Source organism: Barbatula barbatula (assembly GCF_947034865.1).
Source record: "Barbatula barbatula genome assembly, chromosome: 6".
NCBI classification, from domain to species: domain Eukaryota; kingdom Metazoa; phylum Chordata; class Actinopteri; order Cypriniformes; family Nemacheilidae; genus Barbatula; species Barbatula barbatula.
In genome coordinates this window covers 22,283,962-22,300,186 of record NC_136765.1, presented here as the reverse complement: position 1 = coordinate 22,300,186, position 16,225 = coordinate 22,283,962, and the positions used below count along the sequence as shown (strand labels likewise).

The 16,225-nt window shown below is 39.2% G+C and overlaps 2 protein-coding genes across 4 annotated transcripts; one reads left to right on the top strand and one right to left on the bottom strand.

The window, feature by feature from the left end:
• Positions 1–202: 202 nt before the first annotated feature.
• On the bottom strand, positions 203–3,742 carry ptp4a2a (protein tyrosine phosphatase 4A2a). 3 transcript variants are annotated; one of them, XM_079459124.1, is made up of 7 exons: positions 3,597–3,721; positions 2,889–2,965; positions 2,016–2,580; positions 1,819–1,911; positions 1,569–1,699; positions 1,309–1,383; positions 203–1,230 (listed from the first exon to the last, which is right to left on the bottom strand). In XM_079459124.1, the coding sequence occupies exons 3-7, from the start codon at positions 2,109–2,111 to the stop codon at positions 1,119–1,121; spliced, it is 507 nt and encodes a 168-aa protein (XP_079315250.1). In that variant the 5' UTR covers positions 2,112–2,580; positions 2,889–2,965; positions 3,597–3,721; the 3' UTR covers positions 203–1,118. The 3 variants fall into 3 exon arrangements, with proteins under 3 accessions (XP_079315250.1, XP_079315252.1, XP_079315251.1); XM_079459126.1 differs by having other exon boundaries at positions 271–1,230; positions 2,940–2,965; positions 3,597–3,742; XM_079459125.1 differs by having other exon boundaries at positions 370–1,230; positions 2,016–2,965; positions 3,597–3,720.
• Positions 3,743–7,548: 3,806 nt separating this feature from the next.
• Positions 7,549–8,838, top strand: gjb9a (gap junction protein beta 9a; the record flags this gene model as incomplete). The annotated part of the gene is made up of 1 exon (XM_079459241.1): positions 7,549–8,838. One exon carries the CDS (start codon positions 7,549–7,551, stop codon positions 8,308–8,310), a length of 762 nt encoding a protein of 253 aa, XP_079315367.1. The 3' UTR covers positions 8,311–8,838.
• Between the last annotated feature and the right edge of the window lie 7,387 nt (positions 8,839–16,225).

Below are 16,225 nucleotides of genomic sequence, written 5' to 3'. Positions count from 1 at the left end.
GAGCTCATGAATATTTAGTACGTCGTGATGACGTTGCTTGGTAACGTTACTGGAAGTCCGAGTCATTAATATTCATGAGTGAGTCCTTCACCGCAGTAGGATTCGTAAATTCGCATCTATTGCTCGTCTGGACTGAGAATCTGCATTGCACCGACTCGTGGTGAAGGTAAACCACCACAGATAGACAGTTCACATGCACGTTAAAATTACACGATGTCAACGACATGTGTAGTGTTTTACATACCATAAACAGATAACTGTTTAATTTTATAAACATAAGTGATGTGACTTTATAGGTAGTCGCAATTTAAGCCATACAGTCTAGTGGCCTACTTTGGCATGGTACAACAAACCATATATTGTATTTTTAGTCAATTTATTCTTTGACATCCCCGGAGTATCATGGTATTTGAAATAAAACCATGGTTTGGTAATACAAAAGGTAATCATGTTATGACACATTTCACATTTTTTAGACCACCACAGTACCAGAAAAGGTTCAAATTAGTATAACGAAACAAACACGACAAAGTAAATGCTGGATTCTTTTGGTTTATTTGAATTTGACTCATGTCAACAATCAGTTTGGAGTATTTTTGATTAGATAGTCTAGTTTTTCATTCATTTTTTTCCATTCAACTGATGACCTGTGAATGTGTCCTGGAATGTTTAATATATATATATAACTTTAGATACAGTAGTTGTGCCCACGTATCTTAGAGACTTCAAGAACTGTCCATTACAAGCACCAACGGAGTGAGTTTTCCACTTACTGCAGGATGTAATGATACACAATCCAGACAATTTGGGGACACCTAGTTTTAGAGAGAGGGCATAATACACTTACAACTGCCATCAATCATGATACCAATGAGTTTACAATGAAAAACGTCACTAGTGATATCCCACTTTGCCTGTGAGTTTACATGATTGGCCAGATTAGGTTACTGTTCAATAGAAAATACCCATCTAGACACTAATACCGAGTACCCAGATTGTGTGCTTGGCACTGCAATACAGCAAAATCCTGGTCCAATATAATAATCAAACAAAAACTGATAATAACAACACTAACAATACTTATCATATAAAGTTTCAAAAATCTTTTTGGATGAATTTTACTGAACACAGCAGTTTTGACCATTGGCATCCTTGAAGCGCAGACGCATCTTGGGCTTGTATTTTTCAAGGTACATCAGTTGTTTGGCGTTGAAAGCCCCACGCCTTTTCCTAAAAATATAAATAATCTGCATAAAAAAACACATTCCAACCACAACTATGTGAACTATATTTGACTTGGTGACTCACTGCCGAATGAACTCGACAGCATCTTCATACATCATCCCACACTCGATCAAGGCTATAGCTACCAATACAGGAGCCCTGGACGCAAAATGAATGTAATTCAACAGAAATTAAAATGATACGTCTACAGCATAGAACCAAATGCTCTTAAAGGACAGAGCAGATACTGCATCCACAAACAAGATAGTGAGGGTATAATAGCTATGGATAACCAACACAGAAACACCTGCTTACTGGTTAAAATATGTCATGATAATACTTACCGCCCCAATCCAGCAACACAATGTACTGCAATGCAACACCCTGGTTCCTCCTTAAATTTACATTTCAGGAGATTTAACCACTCATCAACAATTTGGTCAGGGGGCGAACAGCCATCATCAAAAGGTCGATCCTAAAAAAACAAATTATAAACTGCTGCGAACAATTTTTAAATGGCTAAAACAACTTGACCTTTTTTTTAACATTCAAAACAACCTTGAGCTAACTATAGGGTTTAATAGCAATTCTTACCAAAACTTCAATGCCTTCTTTTTCCACTGGAGTCTTGTCATAAGTCGCTTCACAAACCCGAACAAGCGTCTGCACTCCAAAACTCTTCAGTTCCTGAAAGTGTCAAAATATTATCTATGGAGTTGATTTGTAATTCAGAATACAATTATAGTGGAACGAATGTTCAGGAAAAAAGGTAGCCTACAGATGAAACTTACCTCTGTAAACTTCGTCAGCTGTGAATTGGTGGGATTGTGGGTGATGAGAAACCTCATGCATTCATAGGTGATCTCGACTGGAGCGGGGCGGTTCATTTTGACACTTAAATGATCAATTGTACTTAGAAAAAATAACAAAACGTCTAAAAGGGTGGGAAAAATGATCTAAGCAACTTGGCTTTCAGGTAAAACTTTGTATATTCTAAAGATGAAATATTAAGAGTATTCCACTTTCACAATCCCTCGTTTGAAAAGAAAAACCGAAGAAGGGAAATATCCTTCTGATTCCCAATTTCTAATTACCCCATTCAGGAGAGGAGAGGTGATCAGTTGGCACAACAGAGAGGAAAAAGGGTTCACTCTCTAGTACCTGGATTGGATCGAACCGATTCATACACTAACTTTGGAAAAAAACAGATACTCCCCAAAAGTGCAGAATGTAAGATGGGCAGTCAGGTAGTATTATCTTCATATGGCAGGCCCTCTTTTCACTTGTCTACAATAACCAGGTGCTGTGCCTGGCAGAAGTCTCCACTCACACTGACAAACGCCATAAATGTGCAGCCTGGAAAAAGAACAGGACAGTGGCAAATAAAAAAACAGGACACTGGATCCTAAGGCACATCACAACCAGCAAGTGCAGTGAATCAAAACATATCACCATTAACCTCAATGAACACTGGATATAGCCTACAGCTGATGAGAGACCTCATTCCAATGCAGTTAATATTGACCTGGCCCATGGACTCTCACCATAAAGCACAGGCCTACCAGAACATTCCAACACAGTGAAATACGTGAAATTATTTTATAATAAAGAAGAAAAAAATTCGCATATCTATGTGGAACAGGTTTATGCAAATACACACTTACTTTCAAAAAGTGAACAGAAATAAAGTTGAGAACTCTGCATTCTATCCTCACCATTCGTGACTGTCTCTGCTTGGCATCTAGAAACAATATCAAGAATTGAGAAAAGAATGAAAATGTCAAAAAGCCAATGTAAGAAAATGTTAATTAAAATCGCGTGTTTTTTAAATGAATACTCAAACAGTGGCACAACAAAAATGCTTTAGTCAACTAAACTAGGAATATAGCTCACATCTGACGCCCATCAAATTTTTCCTATTTATTAACACATTCTTTAAAATACATGTAACGTGTGGCCTTGAGGACAAAATAATATCACATATGCTGAGCAAACATAAGTCTACCTTTGTGTTTGAAATAAAACATAACACTTGCTCTTAACGCAGAGCCAAACAATACAATCCACTGCCTCATTGTGTACGTCAAATGACATAAATACTTCATGCAACCAGACATTTTATTTTCGATGAGCCCGGTAGCTGTGATCTTTCAATTCACTTATATAATATATAACAAATAAAATGTTCACTATATCTACATTATGACAGGTTGACATCTCAATGCTTTGACGAAATTACTTCGCTCTTGTCCGGTTAGCTGCTTTAGCTGCTAATGCGTATCTGATTAAAACGTCACGCACAACCTTACAATCCATTACACGTTGAGGTGTTCGTAAATTACAGAAATTTATAATATCATATGCATACTTACAGAGAATTGGCGATACATGTGAATACCGTGACAAAGACGGAACGGTTTAGAGACGCTGCTAGCCGGCTAGCTCTCCTCTGCCACAGAGCTCCCGTATCCAAGCGACGATTCCGGTTAGCTTGAGTGAACGCAGATTGGCTGGAAGCAGGTCACGTGGCCAATAAACGTCATTCCTAAAAGCATTGTTAGCCAACTATGGTCGCAAGTTCCGTTTTTCCAGTATAGTTCGACGATTTAAGTGTTTCCCAAAACCATCGTTTCAACGAATGCAGTGCATTACACATCCATCATTCTAACAAATTCAATTTTACATCTTTTAGTTTGTCATGAAAATAAAGCGCTGTTTTTTTTCAAGTGCGCATGCGTATGCCTGCGTGTTCTATTACTTTGTTTTTATTTTTTATTCAGTATTAACAATATAATATAACAACATCTGTTTATGCCAGGGTTGATACACAAAATACACTACTAAAACAGGCATACAAGACAAACAATAACCACAAAATAAAATAAAATTAAAAATAAAACGAGACCAAATTACATAAAAGGGTGCAAATTAAACATATTTAGAGAGTATAATATCGGTCTTAATAGCCTTTCTATTTTTAAGACCTCTTACAGTAGTGTGATTAAGGTGTTCAAAATTTGGTTTGCACTGTGCCCATTTCTGCTTATGAATATGGAATTTTCCTAAGACTAAAAACAATTGGACAAAAAAAGAAAAATCCTTATCTGTTCCACCATCTTCAAAGTAAATAAACACATCTTTTCACCTCAATGTTAAAGTTTGTCCAGTTTTACATTTTATATAGTTTTCAACATCTCTCCAAAATATGTTACTGTATGTACAATCATAAAACAGATGACAAATTGTTTCATCATAATTGCCACAAAAGGTACAGGAATATTCAATATCAATTTTAAATCTCTCTAAAGTTTTCTTTGCTGCTGCGTGTTCTATGACCCTGGGGAATCTCTGGGCGGCATGACGTAGGAGAACACTTAAAAATGAATTAAAGGAATTGTTCACTTTCAACATACATTTTCATGATAATCTGCTCACCCTTGTTGTCATCCAAGATGTTTATCTTCTTTAGTCGAAGAGAAATTAAGGTTTTTGATGAAAACATTCCAGGATTATTCTCCATATAGTGGACTTCAATGGACTCCAAAGGGTTGCAGGTCGAAATTACAGTTTCAGTGCAGTTTAAAAGGGCTTTAAACGATACCACACGATGAATAAGGGTCTTGTCTAGCAAAACGATATGTCATTTTCTAAAAAAATACAAATGTATGTGCTTTATAAACACAAATGCTCACCTTGCTCTGTTCTGCGAAGCACGATCACGACTTCTCGTCATTTGTAATTACGTTGAAAAGGTCCTGCTTGACGTAGGTGGAATCCAGGATACGCACACGAAATGACCATTTTAAACAAAATACTGACACAAAGACAACTGAATATGAACGGTCCTCCTTCCCCACATTTGTATCCACTGACTTGGGACTGCCTAGGTCAAGCTTGACTTTTTCAATGTAATTACATATGACGTGAAGTCATGATTGTGCTTCGCGAGCAAGGCGAGCATTTGTGTTTATAAAGCATATACATTTTTATCTTTTTAACAAAATGACAGATCGTTTCGCTAGATAAGACCTCTATTCACCGTCTACTATCGTTTAAAGCCCTTTGAAGCTGCACTGAAACTGTAATTTTGACCATCAACCCTTTGGAGTCCATTGAAGTCCACTATATGGTGAACAATCCTTGAATGTTTTCATCAAAAACCTTAATTTATTTTCGCCTAAAGAAAACATACTCATACATCTTGGATGACAACAAAAGGTGAGTAGATTATCATGAAAATGTATGTTGAAAGTGAACAATTCCTTTAAATATTGTGAAAACAGATAACAGAAATAAGATAATAAAAGTAGTTCTTAAATCAATGTGTGTTATCAGGGCCGCTGCTAGCCATTTTGGTGCCCTAAGCATAATTCCATTCTTAGTCGTGTTTTCTTTTGAGCCCAGCTGGTGATCATATAGTGTATAGCCTATATACATTAAGAATAAAAATCAATTCATGCACAGGGCGTGATATTGTAAAATATATTCCTGCCATTTGTCATCAACACTATTCAAACAAACATATAACTAAAAGTGAAGTGAAGGGAAGATTCTCTGCATTTACAATGGACAAATCTTAAAGAGTTTACTGAAACCAACATGGGTCAATGTCTCCATCTGCTGGAGAGTAATGGCCACTATATACAAATTAACCCAGGTTAACAGGTTGATGCATTCTTTTTTTATCCACAGTCAAGACAAAAACAGCATTAAAATTAGTAGCATTATTGTTCTCTTATTATATAATGTTTGCATATTGCTGGGTGTGGCAATGGCACACAACAATGGCCACAAGCAAGCTGGTATTTGCAAATGAGGCCTACCACATAGTTTGAGTCTTTTCAGATTCCAGTCCCTGTCTGTAAAATGACACCTAAACGAAACGATGCACCACCCACAGTCCGGAAGCACACCTTGAAATGAGAAATACATAACAGCCCTTTCACACCTGTTAAGTGGATGCTCTCATTGTTAAAATAGGGTTACATTTAGTTATGGCTGATTATCCCTAGATCAAGTTGGACAGGATTTATTAATGATTGTTTTCACACTTTTTCTCATTTTTGTTGCACTTCCTGTTTCCTCAGGTCTATCAGTTTTCCGGCATTACAAGGTAAGTGGGAAGAAGTTCTGAAAATACAGATCTTATGATAATACGGGACCTATATTTGGGATTATGTTGTTATTTAGAATGTATGTTTTAGCAATTTATCCTGTTTGGTAGTACCAAAACAGTGGTTGTCAGAGGTACAGTAGGTGGTATCCAAGACAATGTCAATAATGAAAAGCAAAGCAAAATACAAATATTAATGTGTGGATGAATGTAAGGATAAAGCAGGATAAATGTATAAGTCAGACGTTCGTGTTGGTAACATTGTGTTGTATACGTCCTTTTGGGACAATTATGTAAATTATTTCACTCTTTGTTATTTTATTGTATTATTTTAGCCTAAATTTATACTCTAACGATGTGTAATTTAGAAAATTCTCGACATTTTTCTCGAAATGCTTGTTGATGCACTAGCAGTCAATTTTCTAGCTGTTAAATCTTTATGTTTAACGTGAATTGTAAAGAATGAGATATGTGATATGTGTTGGTGTTTTAAACTTTGTACGTAAATAAAAGAGCAATTTACATAGAACTTCAAATATAACCAAAGGTCTTTTTTATCTGCCCAGAGCAAATGCGACAATGTAGTTTTTCTCCTACGTATTTCTAAATAATATTTATATTTCAATGGTATACTGACTGGTCTGACTAGTGTCGCACACAGCCACCGGCGCATGCCTAAAAAAGAAACATCTAAGCTGCGATGACAAACCCTAGTGTGAGTTTTCAATTACACTTCGAAGGAACAGTATACAAAATGTCAATTCAAACCACAAGTATTCTAGGTGGTTTAATTTCTTAGAGTCATTGGATTGTTGCATTGGAATGTTTCATCATCCTTGTAAAAGCATAATGCTTACCCAAACGTTCAATTTAATTGGAATAGTCATAACTTTTTGATTAGGCTTTGAAACCATTTGGAGTACCTGTTATACATCCCTGAAACGCCTCCAGAGTTTATATATTAATCCAAGACTAAATCTCCAGCGGCTAATTAAAAAGATAATCACCAACACAAAAAAAATGGCATAATGACAAAACTCATTAAAGTTTTTTGGGTAAATTTAGACCGTGCAGTCACAGCACCAGTTATCAAGAGATCTGTGACCCAAACTAGGATGGCCTTGTTGAAAAATGTAACGCATCAGTTGTCTTTCATGATTCAATTGAAATGTTTTATAACATGTTTTTCAGGACACTGGTGGTGATCAGGGATGAACTGGTCTGGACTCGAGGCTTTACTCAGCGGGGTCAATAAATACTCCACGGTGTTTGGCCGTGTCTGGCTGTCCGTGGTGTTTGTGTTTCGCGTGATGGTGTTTGTAGTGGCGGCACAGCGCGTTTGGGGCGACGAGAATAAAGACTTTGTGTGCAACACCAAGCAGCCAGGCTGCAATAATGTCTGTTATGACCACACCTTTCCCATATCTCACATCCGTCTGTGGGCATTGCAGCTCATCTTCGTCACGTGCCCGTCACTCCTGGTCGTAGCCCACGTCAAATACAGAGAGGAAAAGGACAAAAAATATGTGGCCAACCACCAGGGCACCCACTTATATGCCAACCCCGGGAAAAAACGTGGGGGGCTTTGGTGGACCTACCTTGTAAGTTTGGTATTCAAAATATTGGTGGATGTCACATTTCTCTATATTCTTCATTACATATATAAAGGCTACGACCTACCCCGCCTTGTAAAGTGCTCGCTGGACCCGTGTCCTAATACGGTGGATTGCTTCATTTCCCGGCCTACGGAGAAGAAGATCTTTATGCTGTTTATGGTGATGTCTTCTGTGCTCTGCATTTTAATGTGCATCTGTGAAATGGTTTATCTCATCGGGAAGCGAATAGTGAAAAGATGTATGACGCCTCAAGAACCGCCACAGAGTTGTAAAAGAGTTGACCCCACGCGATCCAGCAACCAAAGCTTGAGTTCACGAAAATCGAAGGAGACCAAATTAGATAAAGCTGTAATTTAATGACAAAACCTTAAAACCATCAGACTTATTTTCGCTAACATTAGCATTAAGAGGAAACTAACTGAAGGACGAAACTGACTTAAATGTTAGAGGTGGCTTGATCGAAAACAACTTGCACTGACATATCTTCAAATTCATCAGTGTGATTGTTTGTGTCAAGATGCACACCAGTAATGTGTTTTTGTAAAGTATGTTTTTAAAACAACTTAAATGTTCCAGGGAGCAACTTTAGATTCTGACAATATAAAGAAATGTTATCATCATATTTTAATTAACGGCACTTTTTAACAATATTACATTTTAGCTTGTCTCTCAATACTAAACCCAATGCGAATGGGCTACTTGTACATCTTGAGTTTAATATGGTATTTGCTAGGACTGTATATGTCATGTTTCCTATTTGTCTTTTTTGTTTACACTTGTCCACGTTGTGTGCAAAGCAATTCAATGTTCATTTACTTGTAGGTGTTGCCTTTGTTTCCTGGAGTGAACATGGGATGAGGAAGAAATGTATTCTGCTCATTATAACTTATTAAAAAAACAAAGATGACATATCACGCTTGTACAGGTTTTTCAACTTTCTGTATCCATCATGCTCTATGTCATTCAGTTCATATTGCAGTTAGCCTGCACAATATTTGTACCCAGAATGCACTTCAATGCAATCTTTAGCACCCTATGCCCAGTGCACTAATTTACATGTTACATAAGAAACACCTCTTGATCTTTTTCCTTCAGCATCCAATGACTGCGTCCCTCCTACCTTTTTTCCCTCATACACACACATCTGTATCACACCACCTTCAAGCACTAAAAATGGATTTACTACCTTCGTTCAACTATGAGAAATAAACCGATGTTTCCATCAAACAAATCATTGAAACCGATGAACCTGATAAAATTCAAAGCATCGACACGCTAGCCTGCATATCATCCAGTCAAACCTTCAGCGGGTTGACCAGAAACAGCACATGTCCTAATGTATGATTCACTCACTTCTGCGCTGCTCCTCCTACACATGTGCCCTGGCTTCATCTCAACCACACACTGCAAACAATCCATCCCACTCACAGACTCACACTCACCAGCACACACACTTTTCTGAAATACCACACATACGGATTGTGTTGCTAAATGACGACGTATAAGAGATGTATACCATTCAGAATTAAATTGTGAATTAAAATTCACTTTCTGACTCTGAATTAAGGTAGCAAGCTATTTATAGAATTGTCATTTTTACATTTTCAAAAGTAATTTAGGAAATTCCATGGAAATGTATAGAATTGATGTAATATTTTTTATACGATTAAGATATTATCATCGACACAACATACAGGAAATTTATATTAATGGCGTAACATTTTTGAAAAACCATTTTTACAAAAAATAAAGTTTATTTACATTTTATTGTTTAGTAACTTTCATTTTGTTGACTGGGGTGGGAGAAACGTGCAAAAATGTTTTAAGAACGTTTAGCTAACGCTTCATTCACATTAAGTTATGCAAATGTTATTTCTGAATCTTTTAACATTTCACTAACAATGCTAAGAATGACCTTTTTTTAACATTTAGCAATGACATGAGTGTTGAAAAAATACTCTTTAAACAATACTGCTGAATTATTTTGCAACTTTAACTGAATGTTGAACCTTTTTGAGAACATTAGCCAAACATCTGGGAACATTTGAACACATCATAGGATGCAGCAGGATTCTGTCATTATGTACTCACCCTCATTTCAAACCTGTATGACTTGTCTTCTAAATAACACAAAAGACATTTTAAAGGATGTTGTTAACCGAACAACAGCGATACCCATTTCCTTCTACGGTATTGAAACAAACCAATGCAAGTCAATGGGCACCGCCGTTGTTCAGATACCAAGAATCTTTCAAATATTTTCTTTTGTGTTCTGCAGAGGAGAGTAAAAGATGAGAATTTTCGGCTGAACTTTCCCTTTAAGCCAAACCTGAAACATTCAGGTTGCACTGCAGGAAAAACAGTGACGTTACTGATGCACATTGTGTATAACAGATGGAGAACAAAACGATCACAATATAGGTTACCGAGGAGTGGCGATGGGCGGTAACAAACTCCTATGCACCAGAATATAGTGTAAGTGGACACTCGACCCACTTACGTATTAACATGGCACACAATGCTTTCAGTTTGGCCTCGATCACACAGAACTAATTAATTTACTAAATATAGCCCTTTTGGCCTCGACAACGCCACCAGAATTTCTCCTTCACTCCGCTCCCAAACAATTCACATGAGAAATATACATATGTAGGCCATGACAGATGGAGCGATGGAAAAGAGGCTAAGGAGGGGTAGAGCTGAGAAAGGAAGTCTGTCCAACAGCATACTACATAAACGGCTCAGAATGAAGAGGAAAACGAAGTTCCCTTTGATCCTTTATTGACAGTCCAGTGTAAAATACGGATTTGTGTTAACAAATATAACAACTCCCTGCTGACCGGTTTGCTTTTTAAAACCATGCATAAACATTTTACTGGATATCAAGCGTTAACTGTGCTTCTCAGATGAGTAGCTCACTTTCAAAATGAAAATTCTGTCATCATTTTCTCACCCTCTTGTCATTTCAAACCCGTATGACTTTCTTTCTTCAACAGAACACAGAAGAAGATATTTTGAAGTATGTTGTTAAAAGCCCCCCATCCACGTTACAATAGGAGCAAATAGGGGGGTGTGCTGTTCCGTTACCGAATGTTTTAAAATATCTTTTGTGTTCTGCAGAAGTCAGTCAGTCATACCGGTGGGCGTGTAAATGATGACAGAATTGTCATTTTTAAGGTGAACTACAATGGTAGTCAATGGTGGCCAAGAACTGTTTGGTCACAAGTTTTCTTCCAAATATCTTTCTCTGTGTTCATCACAACAAAGAAATGAATACAGATTTGGAACGACTTGAGAGTGAGTAAATGAAGACAGAATTTTCATTTTTGGGTGAACTGTTCCTTTAAAGACAAGGTCATAATGTCACATCAATCGTCATGGTCATTCAATACTTTAGCTATCATCAGTTCTTCAATAACCCTGGTAACATCAAACATTCACTATTAAATAGAGCACACAACAAATAGAGTATCTATTACTGACATTATGTTGTAGTGTGCGTTACAGTTTAAGCTTGTATGCTTGATGTCTGAAAAGTCATATTGCATCCACGATTACCTATTATATATAGCCAGACCTATCATTTATCATAAATATTGTTCAACTTAACAAAGCTGTCCACCGTGACATAAACTTTACAACAGAAATGCAGCTAAAAATACCTAAATTGTGCTTCAATAAAATTGATTTCGACACTGATGAAAACATCCAAATCTTATCGTTATTTCTTACATTTATGTTGGAGCCACTATTTTGATTTAATATGTACATAGTTAAATGATAAGAAAGAAATACCAACAAAAAGCAAAGATGCTTGCTCATGACTGTTAGATTGTATTTCAAAAGCTCTGTAAAACAATAGGTTTCCAGTGAAATAATAAGTGTTAGGATACAGACTTCACCTCAGTGTGGGTCTCTGCCCCCTGTGTGTACTGTGAGGACACCTTTTCCAGCTCAGCTCTATCCTGTACAACAATAGCAGCCAACTCGCCAGGCTGGCAGCAAATCTGCAGAGCTTGGTTGCCATGGAGCAGTTTGTCTGCATCCAATTGGTCCTCACAGAACAGCTCCGGCAGCACCCCCTGCTCTAGCTCCTCCCAACAGTCCCACGCAGACTTGGAAGAGTTTGGCTCGGGTTCAGAATCGGTAAGGTCTGAATCCCAGTCGCTATCCCCTCCTACAGCAGAGGCCAAAACAAAGTCAGCCTTAGAACCACTGTCCTCTGATTCAGAATCTTTTGAGTCACCGTATACTGAATGACCCTCTGTAACCAGCAGGTGGCAATCGGGGGCAGCCAGGTAAACAAAACTGTCTGTGGAGAGGAAGTCACATTCGTCAGGGTAAGGGCAGGGTTTGGTAAAGGATGTTGGTGGTGACGGTTCCTCCACCGCAGGGTTGGTCACATTTTGCCGTGCGGATGGAGGTGGCACTGATACGGCCAGGTAGACGAAACTGTCTGTTGCAACGAATGAATCCGTGTGAGTATTGCCAAACAAATTTTGTTTAACTTCATGTTTGGAGGGCGACAGCGGCAAAGGCACATCACTCTTTGATGTGTTCACAGTGTTATGCATCTCTTGGCTTACAGTTTCTTTGTCCACGGGCTTCAAGCGTTCTTTTATTTCTGCAGCTTTGGTTGAAATCTCTTTACACAACGCTTGCCTTCTGGACTCTATTACACTGTTAGATCTCAGTCCAGAGGGTTGTTTTGTATATATAGTCACCACTTTATTTACCTTTGGGACAGATGTCTCAATCTTTCTGTCATCGTACATCACCTCCTCCCCTTGGCTAAGAGATGCAGTACTTCCTAGACCTACATCTGACAGAGGCCTGTCGTTGTCAGGGGTGATATCATCTCTACTGGTTTGGCTGGGATTGGACATGTAGACACCACTCGAGTCCGAGTCTAAAGTCAGGGCGGAGTCTGGAGACTCACTATGGCAGTATTTGTTTTCCATCTGAGCATAAATGGAGGCAAGATCCAAGCTGGTTGGAACCTTTGTATGAATAAGTTTATGTCCCCCTGGCTGTGTCACAACAGTGTTAGTTTGAATCTTACATGCTTGAAAATTATACTGAAATTCTGGTTCTTCATCATCTTGGCTTTCCACAACCTCTCTGTTCATTCTTTCAATCTCTAGCAGGTCTTCAGCACCCAGTTCTGAACTTGTACACGATGGAGCCTGTGAGCCACCAAACCCAGAAGGAGGATGTAAAAGAGGCCAGCGTCTCAGAGAGCCAACATTTTGTGGATCTACATTCCACGTCTCATCCCAAAGCGAGTTAACCATCTCCAACACAGCCTCCCAGTTCTCTTCCTCACACTCAAGAGCGGGCTTTTCTTCAGTGACTGGCTCTGAACTCTCTTGTATTGCCACCATTTTGCTACATCCTTCTAAAGCATCCTCTATCACGCTTTCATTTTGACTTTCCTCCTGTTCCCGCAATATCTTCCATTCTTGAAGCGAGCAGTCCTTTAATTCTCTGGTTAATGTAGATCTCTCTAGCTGACCGTCAACATTGCCTTGGTGCTCAGGGAACGGTGAAAGACGAGGGATAGACTTTTTATCAGAGACACTTCGAAATAACAAAGAGGGGAGTGGGGGGAGAATTGGGAGATTGTGAACTGCACCACCTTGTCTCACCGTCCGCCTCCTTCCGATCAGCCGACGGGGCCAGGTGGACTCCATGGATGTTGGGAAGATGGCAGGTTTTTTTGTTGTCTGGGAGCGCAGAAGAGGCGTAGTGTCATTTTCGGGTTCTGGAGTGGTGGGTGGCTGTACTCTCTCAGGTTCAACATTCTTGGGTTTAAAAGTCAGAAACAAATGATCTTTTGCCGTGTTCCCTTCATCCCTTTTATATTGGATATCTCCAATATTGTCACCCTGGTCACACATTAGGGCAGTGACCGATAATTCTGCCAGAGGTGGTCTTGGTGAAGAGGGCTGGATGGGTAAAGTCTGTCTATGGAACTGCTGGTGGTAGGGCAAAGGGGAGGGTGAGAAGAACACAGAAGGTGTGTGCGTGCCAGTAGAGAACGGGGATCCAGAAAAGGGCGAGATCTGTGGAGAGGTGATGCTGTTCGGAAAGAAAACAACACCTGGATTTAAATAGTTCTTTTCACTTGGAGACAGCTCCACTGATTCTGGAAACCTTGGTGGGGAGAGAACCTTCCACGAGTGGCGACACAGATTGTCCTTCTTGCTGCTCTCCTGGTGATGAAGTCGTTTGTTCATGGATCCACTCGGAGCAGAGCTGCAGGACACGCTGGGGGAAGCCGACCTCACAAACCCTCTCGGCGACCTGTTCAGCTCATCATTTGCCAGTTTTAGGGAATCAAAAATGAACCTCTCATCTAGTTTTCTGCCACTGCTGCCTAACACAGAAGACCTTGTGTCAAACATGTCTCCACCTGCTCCTAGTGAACCATTACTGGAGAAGTCAGTTTCACGACCTCTCCGGGAACCCAGAGTGCTGTGAGCGGAACTGTGGTCGATCTGTTCATTGATGCACATTGTGTCATAGATGGAGCGTTGAGGAATGTACCCATCTTCGTTGTAGCCCTCTCGATCATCTCCTTTTTTCGAACAACAAGGGCTCTGCCGTAGGCAGCCTGGACGACTTAATGGCTTTCCCATTCTGTCACCTCTTGACAGTGGATTTTAAAAGACCTCCAATACAATCCTCCAAAAGTAAATCGTGTGACGTTGCCGGAGCATGCGTACAAGGTCTTAATTAATGGAGGGAGACTGTTCGGTTTCACTAAAAAACAAAAAAGTACAAATATTAACGGGTCTTCTGATGGCGGTGGTTAGCATTTAAAATCAAGCCTATAATATCTCTACTGGAAATAAACATTTTCTCAAATGTAGCGTAAGCAACTTTTTGAATCATAAAGCAACATTTAGATAATTCGTTTAATATACGTACTTAAGAAGCTGTACATATATCTTTCTCATCAATTTGCTCTGACATAAGCTGCTCTATTTTAAAATTAAAGCTCTCATGCGGCCGAGACAAAATCTTATACTGCAAATATAAACAGTATAAGAGCAAACTCACATTTCTTCCTCATAAAAACATGACATTACACCTCTCTGTGTTCTTTTTGCATCATTTCTTCATGTCGGTAAGCGTTGACGTAACTTAAGCATTCACAGCAAGGCAGGCATGGCAGATGGACGGTCCCGGTCCCTCATGCACTGGTGGTCCAGGTGTGAAGGCTGCTCAGGAATCCAAGCATCAAGTCTGTATTCCAGCATTATCTTTTAGCTCTCAGCCTTGTCCTTCCTCACACAGAAACACTGTTGGTTTGATAAATAGCCTCTTATTTCAGAACCAACGGCAGCTCTCTCTCTCTCTCTCTCTCTCTCTCTCTCTCTCTCCCTCCTCTCACAGCTCCCTCCCTTGAGTTTTGAGGCTGCTTCAGGGCTTTAGCACTTATCAGGAGCTTAGGACTTTTTTGTCTAACCCCTTTCATTTCCTTTCAGTAATTTTATCTCATTTTGGAACGACCTCTAATAGGATGGCTTAGATTTTCATCAGACAGTATTTGTATTTGCCAATAATTTAAACTTTTATTTAAATTGAAGTAGAAACATGTATGGTTAGAAAAGTGACGGTTTTGGCATCATTTTGAATATTAGTAAAATACCATACAAGTATTGTCCGAACCAGTCATGTAATGCCAGATTGTGTCTTTGTTGTACTCGTCTCTCCCACACACTCTCGAACCCTCTCAAATCGCACCTCATCTGCCTGGAGCACGCCCACACTCTCTTTTGAACAGCCAACATAAACGTGATGTGTCCCTGAGATATTCACTCTCTCAGTCCATCATGAGCGATTGCACATTTACAAATTACAGCGAAAGATGCGGAGATCAGAAAACAAACGCCATTTCAACTGTAGACAAATAGTTTAACTGTCTGTCTTATATTTTCAATCCCTACATTAGCTTGCTAACGTTAGCGCTGCAAGGTCAATGAGTGGTCCTGATGGGGGGACGCTCAAGTTCGGTTACACTGTTTTGGATGAATCTGATGCACAAGTGCTTTTCATATCCGAGTTGCATGATTCTCAACAGCAGCACATTTACAATCCAGTGTGAAGCACAAGCGACGGCTCTCGTCTCTGTTACCATGGTAGCGAATGACAATTGGCTTTACATCGTAGGCTGGCGCTGCATCTATCTGTGCAAATATCAGCATAATCATGTGGCTCAACATTGCTTATATGAGTCACCATTGTTGCCTTGTCAAGGTCCCGT

Bases quoted from the DNA above. Each gene is read 5' to 3' on its own strand.
- ptp4a2a (XM_079459126.1), bottom strand. From the start codon at position 2,111: ATGAACCGCCCCGCTCCAGTCGAGATCACCTATGAATGCATGAGGTTT. The intron at 1,912-2,015 runs GTAAGTTTCATC...TGACACTTTCAG, and splicing joins AGCTGACGAAGTTTACAGAG to GAACTGAAGAGTTTTGGAGT. The intron at 1,700-1,818 runs GTAAGAATTGCT...TTGTTTTTTTAG, and splicing joins AAGAAGGCATTGAAGTTTTG to GATCGACCTTTTGATGATGG.